This window comes from Crassostrea angulata, chromosome 7, assembly GCF_025612915.1.
Source record: "Crassostrea angulata isolate pt1a10 chromosome 7, ASM2561291v2, whole genome shotgun sequence".
Classification (NCBI taxonomy): domain Eukaryota; kingdom Metazoa; phylum Mollusca; class Bivalvia; order Ostreida; family Ostreidae; genus Magallana; species Magallana angulata.
Genome location: NC_069117.1, coordinates 40250815 through 40264817, shown reverse-complemented (window position 1 = coordinate 40264817; position 14003 = coordinate 40250815). Strand labels below are relative to the sequence as shown.

The 14003-nt window shown below is 32.1% G+C and overlaps 1 protein-coding gene across 1 annotated transcript; it reads left to right on the top strand.

Moving 5' to 3' along the window:
• The first annotated feature begins 4683 nt into the window (after positions 1 to 4683).
• On the top strand, positions 4684 to 12023 carry LOC128191204 (kelch-like protein 2). The gene is made up of 9 exons (XM_052863289.1): positions 4684 to 6295; positions 6402 to 6513; positions 6939 to 7890; positions 8352 to 8457; positions 9272 to 9431; positions 10274 to 10516; positions 11111 to 11288; positions 11410 to 11619; positions 11829 to 12023. Exons 1-9 carry the CDS (start codon positions 6146 to 6148, stop codon positions 11845 to 11847), a joined length of 2130 nt encoding a protein of 709 aa, XP_052719249.1. The 5' UTR covers positions 4684 to 6145; the 3' UTR covers positions 11848 to 12023.
• Positions 12024 to 14003: the final 1980 nt, after the last annotated feature.

Below are 14003 nucleotides of genomic sequence, written 5' to 3'. Positions count from 1 at the left end.
AATGTGTAGCATTTTTAATTTGCGCCAGTCATTTTTTGCAATTTAAAAAGCTTAATATAGAAAATAATACAGAATTTAAGTTCTACGTATTAAAAAGTTTGCGATTTTAAAGACAAAAAGCAAAAATTAGATAATTGCGAAAATTACTGGATATACGGTACATGTATATGGATGAAGTTGAAGAAATGGACATCATTAGGTGGTGTTTTTGTTCTGGTATTTGATTTTGAGTTAAAGTAATTACGTTTTGCCATTGTTTGGCTCAATTCATTTGTTAGATCTCAAGTTATTGGTTAGTTAGATGGGGTTCATAGAGTGTTGTTTGTCTCAAGTTTTATATGTATCAAAACATGTACATGTAGATGGGCGCTGGTTATCATAAATATATGTACTGGTACAGTGTATGCAGACATGCGTATCTTATGGTAATGGCAAAATCATGTAATTTTTTCTATTCATATACAGTATCTACCATATAAATTTCTGTACATGAATATTAAGATGTACAAATCATGCAGCTAGGGCATTCATAAAGGTTTTTTTAAATGGAGGTCAATGAGGTTTTCACTACTGATATGTTTTTGTGTTTTATGCAATTTTGATTTGATTTATTTTGCATAAAATAACATATCTAATGAGTCTTTTATCATAAGTTTGGCCTTTGGGAATGATTTAAAAGTCACAATAATTCTTCTAGATTTCATATAGGTGCTATTTTCTTTGTGTTCTTTTTACATAGAAATAACTGATTCCTCGAAAAAATGAGGTACATTTAATACCTTTATAATTATAAACTTGACGAAAAAAGGCAAAATTGTCGTATCTGTAGATATTTTCTAGTATATAATGCATTTAATGTTTATATTTGCCTTTGTATAGATTGATGATGGACAATTTTTCTCATTCTTTGTTTAATTTTGATCTATAACAATTGGGACCAGATCGATTAACATCGTTTAATTGTTTCAGTTAATGCAGCATAAATCAGTTCTGCTGAGCTGAGTGTCCGTCCTGTTGACTTGTCGTAATACTACTCCGTTACAAGTCACTCTCTGAGAGAGCAATAAACAGCTTTGTTATTATACATCTAGTAGCCAACTGTTGTCTGTTATTGAGGTGATTTCAAATCTGTTGAAACTTTTGTTGAAGATTTCTATTTTTTAGTAGTATATAGAGTGCAAGTGTGTCGTGGCAGAGAAAAATGTTTTTTTTTTTTGTTGTTGTTGCAAATACATGTACATTATTCACATGTTTATTCTACATGTATCTTATGCTCACATAGATATATCATGTGACCTTATTTAGCAATCAACTTCCTTCACATTTATATATTTAATACTACAGAAAATTATGTACACTTTATATGCAAATATTTTGACTGTCTTCTCTTTTTTGGTAATACTTTTCGTTACTATAAGAGCCAAACTTTCCCCCATGCAGTGCTAGTCTAAAAGTACATTTTGAATCTATTGATTTTGAAAAATGTTTGTTGGAATTAATGTCTCCACTAACATACTAACTTCTAATTAATTCTGTGGCCAAAGATAATTAGTTTAAAAAATTAATAAAATTGTAAAGCGTTCAATATGTTTCTAACAAATAACTCAACAAAAAAAAAGATATTTCCTCTATTGAAGTCGGTACAAAATGTATCTGTGATGTTTTGTTTATATATCAGTGTATACATGTACATTCTACATGTTCATTTTTTACCTTTGTTGCAAGACGCTTTTAAATGCATAAGCCTATACTGTTAATGTGTGTTTTAGAATTCTGACCTTTAATTTGGTCTGTAATTTCCATTATGTCTCTTTATTAAAAGTCAATACTCTTGGTATTTTGGTACATGTATTTTTACATGTATAAATGGGAAAAATATATACATGGCAAATATCATTTCTTTATGTCAGTTATTATATCAAGATTTATTTTTTTTTTTCTAATTCATGCATTTACATGTATATTATCCATTTGTATTCCACATGTAGCTATATCAAAGACTAAAGAAAATTGTATGTCAATTTTTTTAATGAATGGGAATATTATGTTTGGTAATGATAAATTAATGATAAATTAAAGGCAGATTGTGTAAATTTTTTTTTTGGCTGTATCATAGGGAAGTTTTTATCATACTATATCTCTCTCAGGTAAACGGTAGGAAACATCTAGTCATATATAACTTATTTACAATCTAGATACAACTACATGTATGCAATGGTTTCTTCCCCTTTTTCTTGACACTGTATATACATGATTATATTTTCACCCCAATATTTACCCAAAATTAAATTCTAAACTGGGCTATATCAAACAAACTTGACGACATATTTTTAATGTTGCTGTCTCGGAGAAAAATATACAGTGAAAATATAAATTGGTGGTTCATTAAATATTTACTAGTTAATTGTATAGGTGAAGTACATGTATTTGTACCTGATAAGTTCCTATAGTTTAAACTCTGAAACTGATAAAAATTATTATTTTTATTTTCAGAAAGTAGTCTTTCAAAATTCTAAATTTTTGTTATGAAAATAAATGTTTACATTCCTAGTGGTTTTTTTTACTTAAAGAACTTGCTTGCTAAATTCAGTTTCTTCGTTCACATTGACATATGCATACACATTCCTAGTTAAACATGTGCTCAGTTTTCTATTAGCATAAAGCTCCCATCTGATTGTGTATGACTGCTTCCTGTTTTAGCTTGGCAATAAATGAAAATCAAGAAAAATTGAGTTTGCTTTTATCTCACATTTACTTCAGTACATTGGAAATAACTTTCATTAATCAAGACAAGATATTATATTTCATGTGCTTTTGGAAAAATTAAGCTACGGAAGTTTTTATTGTATGTATGGTACTAGCAATTTTGTCATTGCCCTGCTCTGCTCAAGATAACAAATCCTTATGGCCATTGTCCCTGTTAAAAATATAACCTTGACAACATATCTGACAATTCTAATATTTTTCTTAAATGAAATATTTATTATTTCATGAAATATGCTGAAATAGTGTTAATTAACATGTACATGTATCAGCATTTAAAATACAGAGTATATCTTTATAGAAAATTATTACGCATAAGCTTGAATCCCTACATTACCACTGGCACTTGCATTTCTTTTAACAAAGGGCAAATAAATGTGTAATGTGTTGGTTAAATATTGCTGGTTTGAAGCCTAAAACAAGAACTTGATTGATAGCCATGGCTCATATTTTGTCTCCTCTCCTCTTCATGTATGCATTGTTCCAATATTTACATTCCATATATTTTTTGCATGTAAAGTGTGTGAAAAGATACTGCAGTTATAAGACCGTAACACACACAGGGTACCCAAATGATTAGTTTTATTATGACGTCACAAACGTTGAACGCTGTAAATTGCAACGTCACAAGCGAAAATCAAAGTTCACGCTTGTGGCTATTACAATGGCTCTTCCATTAATTTGAACTTAACCTTAGAATAAATAAGAAATTTTGACGTATAAATCACATTTGCAGACAAAGCAAGAAGTTTAGAAAAATGTAAATATAAGCATTAAATCATTATTTTTTAAAAGATATAGTCTCATAACTGCAGCGGTGTGTGCATACAAATTTTCATAACGCGCTAACGAGCGTTACTCAATTTGTATGCACAGAGCTGCAGTTATGAGACTTTGGGTGCTTTCCATTTAACCGGCATCGCCGGATTTGCCGGTGCTGCCTTCGTCGCCGATTGCTGGAACGCGCGTCGCCGGCGAGCGATTGTGGCAACGCAATATACCGTTGACGATTAGGAAACAATATGGCGTCGAGGTTATCATATTCTACAAAACCAGTATTTCTAAAACTACAATATGTCTTACTACATTGAAATACATTAAAACTGCAAATAGCCAAAAATTTTGGATCAAATTTTAAGATAGATGTCAGTTTTAAGCTGCAATCGTCATCGTTGGATCATTGTGACGTTGCCAACCGTTCCATTAACGTCGCCGTTTCCCGATAACGTCGCCGGCGAGGCAACGTAAATGGAAAGCGCCCTATATCTCTAAAAAAAAAAATGATTCAATGCTTAATATAAAATTATTCATCAGTTGAAAATCCCAGAAACCGGATAAGGGACACCTTCAACCTGTCTGTCTAACATTTATTGTGAAAATTAATATACCTTTTCCCCTATAGCTTATAATATTAGAATAAGATGATTTATTATTTTATTTAGAAGGAAAAAATGTAACCAGTAAAAAGGTACCTGTAAACATTTTCCTACATTTACATTTGCAAATACATTTTATATGAACCTATAGAATAGGGAAAACGTTCGATTCTGTATGATTCGTGACGTCACAATGATTTATATTTGTTTGTTTTATACGATATAAAATGGTTCGGGGCAGTTTACGCTTTATAAACCGGGTGACATCGGGAGGTGGGACTCCCTCATTTGTAACCAAACATCCTACAGCTGAGTCTGTTCTTCAAGGGAATGATTGTGACTTTAAAAATTTACCCTTGCGTGACCCAAAGTTATATTAGTTAGGTCAGATACACAATAATATGGATCAATGGAATGAAGTTTTGAGTCAGAGAGTAGTAGATGAAGATGTTCAGTTTAGAATACTACAGTAAGTAGGTGGCTTGCAGAAGGTGTAGATGTTATGGAATTCTTTTTACATTTCAGAGAAAATTTTAAAGGTCTTAATTTCTTATGACAGTGATGAACCTCCAAGTATTTTCCTAGAAAATAGTGTTAGTTGTAGGAATCAACGAGAGTTTGTATGCAAGGTTTTGTAAGAGAAAATAAGGTCAGGGACCATAAGAGTTCTAGGGAAGATTGGTGAATGTGACATGCCTAGGGCTGTGATGAACTTTTAGTAGAGCAATTTAAACCACGGTTATGTTTGGATGAAAGGTACTTAAAATTGTGGGTCAAAGGTTCTAGCTCCGTTTTGTATTGAAACTTTAAATGATGTTCATAGGTTGATAAATTCAGAGGCATGGATGGCAACATGTGATGAAAAGTCAGGCTATGAACACATTGCTTTGTCAGAGAATTCACAAATTTAATTTGGGAATGAATTTGGTGGATTTATCATCATGTTTTACACAGTTTTGCCTTTTGAATGGAAGGAGTCCTTAAAATGTTAGGGATTTATTTGTCAAAAAATCTATATTTTAATTTTTCCTTTTCCCGAATTCGGTGGCTGAAAAATGGACAAATATTATCAGTACCCTATATGGCGACATATGGAAATCACTGTGACATCTATGTTTCGGCTGTTAAAATATTAATAATTCGTTTAAAAAATAAACGGCAATTTATTGCATATAAATTGGATATAAGCTTCCAAAATCATTTACTGCAAAACATGTATAATATTATTCGGTTATTTCAAGAAAAAAAACCCCGATCTTAACTTGAGCGACAGTGATATTTCAAAATGGAGTCATATAAATGAGAATTACTGTTAATGAGATTGGATAATTACTCAACGGTCACCGTGGCATATCTTTACGATATCCAAATATTTCAAGAATGTTTATATAATAATATTGAATATATCTTATTAATTAATAAGGATATTTGCGTTTTTCCGATTGAGTGGAATACTTGTCTTGCTTTATTTAAGTTTTAAACACGGGCCCTGGAAGTAATTGTAAATATATTGCATGTGCATGTATAAAAAAGTACTTTTTTATACATGCACATGCAATATATTTACAATAACTTCCAGGGCCCGTGGTTTTAAATGAAAATCTACTAAATATTACATGTTACATACATGCGTTGATCGACTTTTCATTTGCCTGTTATAAAAAAAAATCCGGAAATATATTGTTCAACGAATGGACTAGATATTATGCTACTTCCTGCTATTTCAAGTTAAATGCGCGGGCATGTTTAAACTTCCTTAGTTACGTGATAGTGTTGCTAGAAAGAAGCTGCGTTTTCGTGACTTTCAAGATTGATAGTTTGTAAATCCTATCAATCTTCGCCTTCGCCCATCGATTCGTCGAAAGTGTCCGGTGCTCGTGTGTGGTTATACATCGTTCAATTGGAACAGTTTATCAACTGTAAATTTATTTTTATTTTCATTCTTTAATTGAATACAGAAACTTGAAAGGCCGTATTGGATACCTTGAAATTCATCGTGTCCAAAGATGAAGGACACTATGATTGTGACAACCGAAGTCCTGCCCAAGCGTGAACCGATTGTAGTAAATCGGGACGTTTGGTACAGCTTCATGAGCAAAGAGGATGCCGACCCTCAGGCCTGTTGGCTTGAGAGGAAGCGACAAGAGAGGATGAAAGTAGGTTTTTGCTTGATATGAAAGTAATGTCTTGCATGTATTTACATTTGTTAACAATATATGGAGATAAATTTTTTTTTAATATTTGAAATTCATTTTATTTAAGGCTGAAAAAGCTGCCCTGGGAGCTTTTACATCTAGAGTTTCTACATCTACAACTTCTTCCTCTGGGTCTGTAGTCTTGGACTCCTTGAAATTGAGATATATTCAGCAGAAGGGTAGGGGTATTTGCATTTTACTTTTTGTAGATTTATTGAGTCCTGTTAAAGTTTGCTTGCTTTCTCTGACCAAATAACAAAAGGCTTCTGTAAATCTTAAACTCAAAATATTTTTATCAAACCTTTTTTTCTTTTTGTTATTAGAAATACAATTGTTATAGTAAATCTATTTTCTGTTGGATTAAAATAGTCAAAAATTAAGTTTTTTGGTGCAGCTTTGATTGAGTAAAAACAACTTCGAATACTGAATTTAGGAGATTAATTTATTGAAGGTTAATCAACTTAATGGGGGGGGGGGGGGGATAATTACAGATATTCACAAAAGTACATTCATTTTTATTATAATAATTATCAATTAATGTTTTTGAAACTTTTTTAAGAAGGCAATTATCATTTAATTGAGAAATGTATTTATACAATTATAGTGGACAGAAACCAAAACCAGACTCCTTCTCCACCAAGTTCAGTTTCTCCACCAAGTTCAGTTTCATCAACTGAATCAGATGATGAGGTACCCAGAATCCTAAAAACTGCCTCAGAGGATGAAGTCCCCAGAAGCCCTAAAAAGTCATCTCCAAAGGCTGAAAATGAAAGTGAAAGTGCACCACTCTCAGGCCATATACAGGCGTCAAACAACAAGCACTATGCCAATATTGGCCAATATTTGAATGAAATCTATAACAGAGAACAAATATGCGACATTTCATTCAAACTGGGCAGCATCGTTTACCCAGTGCATAAAGTCGTCCTTGCTAGTCAGAGTCCGTTGTTTGAGAAGATGTTTGACAGCAAGGACTTTACTCAGCCCCCCGTCAGACCTAGGCAAATTAAGGTTACTGGAGTGTCAGACGGTGCTTTAAAGACATTCCTAAATTGCATTTATTCCGGTGATATCAATATTATTAAACCTGATTGTCTGCATGAGGTACTTGACCTCTCACGGATGTTCAAAGTGCAGCAAATCACACGGATGTGTTTGCAGAAAATATCCTCTCTTGGTCACCATGACATGCTGAAACTTTTGCAAAAGATGAGGAGGCATAAAGATGTTCAACTTTGTGACATTCTGATGGATGGCATAGCCAAAGATTTTATGGAGATTAGGAACAGTTCCTCTTTCTATGGCTTAGATGTGGAAACCATCTGCATGATTTTGTCAAATGAAAGGCTCGATGTTAATTCAGAGATGGACATTTTTGAGAGTGCTGTAAGTTGGCTTCACCATCATAAGGAGGATCGAATGAAGAATCTGGAGAGAGTGATGGATACCGTGAGGTTCTCACACCTATCAAGCCAGCAATTGATGGAATGCTTTGTTAAATGTCCCGCCCTTAAGCAGAGCTCCCATTGTGTGGGCTTGATCACTATGGCTAACTGGTTAGTACATATACTCTTCAATATTATTTTACTTTTTATATATGAAAAAGATAAATCATACTATGATTTAACCTATTAGGTTAATAGCTTGAAATTAAACAATAAACATAATCAAATCTAATACCAACTTTTATTTGTGAAAACTTTATTTTGCGTCATTTACCAGAGTCAAAGTGGTTTGCAGCTACTAATTTTTGCAACAGAGATCTATACTATTTTAAAAGTAATACACCATAGGTTTTGAGAACTGGTTTGCGACGAGAAAATAATTGTGACGATCAGGCTCTTGCAAACCTTCTCAAAGATTTCGATTCTCGGAAGCAAATAAAAGTTGATTTACAGTAAGGCATATATATTCCCAGTCATGCATTTTAAATAATCTGCTCTTTTTTGTTGTGAAAAAAAATGACAGTGTATTAAAGAATATTTGAATTCAATGCATCTTTTATAACTTGATGTAGGGTTCAGACCTCAATCAGCCTCAATCAGCAAGATCCTCTGAATCTGGAGATTCAAGAACCTCGGAGCCTTGCCAACAGTGGAGGAAGTGTTGAGCAATATCTGAAGGTGCATGAATAGTTATGTTTCTTTATAACATGTGTACCAAATTGTTTTTTTTTCCTTTTACGTTAATTTATGATGTGTTTTTAATTAAGTATTTTTATACAGCACATATCATAAGCAGGTATTACCAGTAGTTACTTTTACTTCCACACTAAAAGATGAGGCTTCTATAAATACCGGTAATTAATGACTGGTTTGACAGCATGATCAGATTTGCTCCATGTTCAGCAAATCATGCTTAGATAGATTGATCATCGGTCTGTATATAAAGTATTGTCAAAGGTAAGTACAGTATACATGTATGTTAAAAACTCGCCTCAAAACTGGAATGAATTAATGGAACAACTGTTTTGATTATATTAAACCACCTTGAAATTCAAGCATTAATATGTTTGCCCTCTTTTGACTCGCAATGTTCATAAACTGAGGAAGGGAAATTCATTTTTCTTTTCAACGTTGCATGCATGCATAAGAATTAATATTACATGTATTAATATAATGCCCAGAATTTTATGAAATACACCTGCATACACAAATTACATAATTATTCATTAGCTGACTTGGAGAGAACAAAAACTTCTTTAAGAGGTGGCCAAATATCATATATATATTTGATTTATCATATCCTTTTTACATGATGCATTTTTATGTTTCAATGAGAGAACAAAAACTTCTTTGAAAGGTGACCTAATATCAGAAATAATTATATGATATAGCTCTAGCTATTTCAACATTTCAGTGCAACATTCCATTCTATGTCTACTCCACATTCTGACCTATTCCTTTTCTGTCTTTCTTCTTTCTGTTGCCTGTATAGACACACTGTAGTTCTGAGTTCAAGGAACCTGATGTCACTTATGACATTGTCCTAATGACTGAAGATGCTGTCGAGGATTTTAATCGTCATGCCTGTTCCCGAAGTCAAAGCTGGTCCACCATTTCTGCACCTTGTATCAAGCAATACAGAGAATCAAAATGTAATATCTTATTGTCAACATACCATCAAAAAGTAAAAAAGAAACTGATGTGAAAAATAATATTAAAAGGAGGATAAAACGGTAAAAAAAATATTTTTCCAGGATCATCATAAGAAAAATTGACTTGTTTTAATTCAGTAAAATTCTCTTCATGTAAAAAGACACCTTGGGATAAAGAAATTTTGTTTCCTAATAAGTAAGATTATTTATTATAGTAGAAGAAAGTTTAACAAATGATGTGTGAAATATTATAATTTCATTCAAAAATCCCAACTAAACCTATTATTTTAGTATCCAAGTTCCTTGTAAGCAAGTTTTACTGTAGGTGTTTACCTTGATAACAATTAATATTCTATTTAGGTATATAGATTAGATAGCCATTTTATTTGTCGATAACCTGTTTTTTAATCAGTTCATCTTTCTGTCACCTAGCGCTTTATTCACTTGATGTAGTTGCAGGCAAAAGGGCATGGATAGTTGGATGCACTACAAACCTCATCAAAGTGCATGAATGCATGCTTTTTAATTTTAGTCACTTCAAATATTTAAATCTCAAATTCATTTAGAATTAAGTTGTTATTATTATGGTCTGTTCCAGGGACAGAGTATTAAAAAAACTTCTTTACGAAGAATTTCATTATCAATGTGGAAATTGATATCTTAAAGTTCTGATGTTGAAACATTAATCATGCAGTTAGATATTCAGGTACACAGAGCTGGGGACTTGCATGCTTCCTAATCATATACATATGATGACCAGAGTTTATTATTTTGTAATACAGCAATTTAACGTGCTTTAAAACAGCTAACTATATTATTGTAAATTATATATATATACCTAGGGTCTATGATGGATGACACAGAATGTGAACTAGCTGGAAAGCCAGCCAGATTGGGAACTACTGGACTACAAAGCATGGATTGTATGATGGGGAGGAAACCAAAGCAAAAACATGTTTCCATAGCGGAGGGAAAAAGCAATGACAAACATGTCAAAAAGAAAAGGAGTAAACAACATAAAAAACAGGACCACTCTGATGGTAGAAAGGCAATGGTTTGGGGAGGAGACCGGTGGTACATGGTTGGTAAGTAGATACAGTTCTACCTCATTATATAGAATGCCAGTTAACTCTTTAGTCTTAATATCATGGACATCTGGAAGGAATTTGGAAGTTCTATTCAGTGTTTCTCTGTGTGTTTTTTTTTAAACTTCTATATATATTTCAGATAATTTCTAATTTGTGGATATCTTTAAAAAAATTATCCTTCCCTTTAATCAACAGTTCAAAATATTAATGAAACTTGACTTATGCAATGCTTTTAGTTTTTCACGTCACCCATAGTATACACTGAAGGACATGTTTTCTTTCATTCTTTTCTGTACGTGTCTTACTTTTTCTAACTTGACCATATCTTTTAAACTTTAAAATGGAGACTTAATCATGTCTTAAAGGGAAAAAGTCACTGTTAGAGGTCTATCAAGATTGTAGTAGTAGATAGATCAAGGTAGTCGAATTTCCATGGGACTTTGACAGGGTTTGGGGCATAATGAAGCATATCACAAATCAGCAAAAATTGCAGTTGACCAAATTAATTTTTATTTTGAAGAGAATATATATTTGTCAAATCAAATCATGTTAAAATCAATGCAAGATGATCTGAATTTGCGATTTTTGTAGGTGGAGCCAGGTACAAAGATTCGGAGTGTCCCTCCCCCACCAATAAAGTATTTGTGTACTCGTACGAGACCAAAGAGTGGAGACCAGTAGCTCCATTGAATGTTGCCAGGATGGAGCATTCCCTTTGTGAAGTAGATGGCTATATATTTGCTATTGGTGGAATAGGTGAAGGCAATCGGTATGTACCAGTATGTCTTCACAATTTTCAGGACAAAAAGAGCAATATTGATTAAAATTAATGGGAAGAAATCTGGGTGGTAAATTTTATAATTATTTTTATATATTTATCATCAATTCAGCTTGCTTTCATCGGTGGAGTGTTATAATCCCAGAACCAACTGTTGGTTCTATGTGAAGGCACTCCCTGAGCCCAGGGCTGCTGCCTCTACCTCGGCTGAGGGGGGCAATGTTTGTCTGAAAGGGGGATACAGTGCAATAAAGAATGGGATGCCCTCCAGTTTTTACTATGAGAACAAAGTTGAATTATTCTACAATATGGAAACCAATAAGTAAGTAAAGAAGTCATAAGCTAGCTCATCAAAACTTTTCCTGTCTGCTAAGACTTGTTTGCCTTAATTTTGTATTTATTTTAGGGTTTAATTGTGATCAAATCCTGTTTCTCATTTATTCACTGGATTAGTTATACTAAACAGTTTTTGTAATTCATAAATGTACATCATGATTATGTAGTAATCTTTTCATATCTTTTTGTTTTCAGGTGGTTAAGAAAATACTGAGGCCCATGCATCAAACTGAAATCTTTTCTGGAGTTATTTTTTTAAATTTTTTATGGACAAAGGACAAAAATCTAAACTTGATCAAATTTATATCTTTATTGTCAGTATAATTTTTAAAAAATTCATTTGGTTTTATGTAAAATGGGGCAAAAGTAATTAAATTGTATGCAACTGTTGGTATTCCATTTTCTTTTTTATGGGGGCTTAATTGCTATGGCAAAATGGTCAATACTTGACATGTACTCTTATTATAGCATTGAATCATGATTTTATGAAGTATACAGTCTCATAACTGCAGCAGTGTGTGCATACAAATTGAGTAATGCGCGTTAGCACCAAAAAGACACTCTGGAACCATTTACTAGATAATTAAGGTCAAGATCAGCTAGTAAATGATTCCAGAGTATCGATTTTTTTAAAGCAAGAACCATTATGACATCATAATTGATTTGAAGAATCTTTTTCCCATAGTTTACGGCTTTGAAGGAATTATGTAGAAAATAAAACAATATTTTGATATTTTAAAGAAATTATGTAGAAAATAAACAATTTCTTGACATTCTATTCAATATTTATTTGTTTGATACGAAATAAAATGGTTTGGGGCAGTTTACAGTTTATAAAAAAGCGTAAACTGTTTCAAACCATTTTATATCGTATCAAACTAATAAATATTGAATTCATTGTTTAAAATTTAATTTTTTTTACTCTTCGTTGTAGATAAAAACGGTCATTTGACCTTTTTATGACATAAAATTTTACAAAATTCAAACGTAATGTCAGGCGTATTGTTAGTCTTACTATGACATAGGCAACATCCTTTATACGATATAAAATAATTTTTCAGCCAATCAGAAAGCGCGTTACAACCAGAATTAAATTATATAGTTATAACGATTTGTCTTTTTCAAACGTAAATATAAATAATAAACAGCAATGTTAAAAGGTTCACCGGGATATGAAATTGGTTGGTACGTGATCAAATCTACCGAGAAGCCCTTTAGGCTTCACAGGATTTGATCACGTGACCATCCAACTTCATATCATTGTGAACTTTTTAAATTGCTGTTTATTTCTTAAGTAAATCCATCTCTCCTGGAAGAACTAGCTAACACAAGAACCAACAAGAGATAATTATATTCTTATTTGTATTTCATTTCTGTAATATTACCTTGTACATTGTACAATAATTTACAAGCGGTACAAATAATTCAAGCATTAACATAATTCATTTGACAGAGCTGCAGGTATTTTTGATGACAGATGAAGCACAACCTACACAGGACTATACAATATATTAAAAGCTACATGTACACATTTTTATCTGTTGACTCTACATCCTTAATCAAAATAAAATATGACCTTAACCAAAAAAACAAAAGACAGTCACTGTAAAGAATGGGAAAAAGGGGGATATGTTATTGAAATTATTTTTTTTTGGTTTGCATCTATCTGAAATTATTTACCCATTGCATCAGTATAATTTTATGTATATAAGTACCAGAGTATTCATTTTTAAATAAAAAAAAATTGCTCAAATAAAGAGTCCCGACACAATTTCCACTTGAAAGATTATTATTATTTTTATATTTATTTTATATTTTCTTCTGCTTAGAAACGTAACATAAATACAAATGATGCACTTAGTCTAATAAATAAAGGACAAGGACTTCTGAATGATTTCTAAGAAAAAAAATTGTATTGGCAACAGGAACATAGTTTTAGTAAACAGATAAATAACACATGTATTTTAAAATAAGAATTTCAATATTGCTAGATTTATGGTAATGAATTACGTACCATACACATATTACATATACATAATGTAAAAGAGATTTATAGAGAGAGAGAGAGAGAGAGAGAGAGAGAGAGAGAGAGAGAGAGAGAGATGCAAGTCATTTTCATACACCAAATCTACAAAATCATAGTAAAACTACTACGTGAATATTTCATGCTCTTTGTTTGCATGAACTATGCATAAATTTATTGATGCGGAAAAAACGTAAACTTCTAATATCTACAACACAAATTACAGTCATGTAACATGAGAACCTTTGGCATCTATGAACATCATGTAAAAAACAGGAAGATCATTTTCAACTCTTACAGCTTAGTCCTTACATTTAGTACTTGTAAACTAGTTTCTGCACACAGGC

Bases quoted from the DNA above. Each gene is read 5' to 3' on its own strand.
- LOC128191204 (XM_052863289.1), top strand. From the start codon at position 6,146: ATGAAGGACACTATGATTGTGACAACCGAAGTCCTGCCCAAGCGTGAA. The intron at 7,891-8,351 runs GTTAGTACATAT...AACTTGATGTAG, and splicing joins TTGATCACTATGGCTAACTG to GGTTCAGACCTCAATCAGCC. The intron at 10,517-11,110 runs GTAAGTAGATAC...CGATTTTTGTAG, and splicing joins AGACCGGTGGTACATGGTTG to GTGGAGCCAGGTACAAAGAT.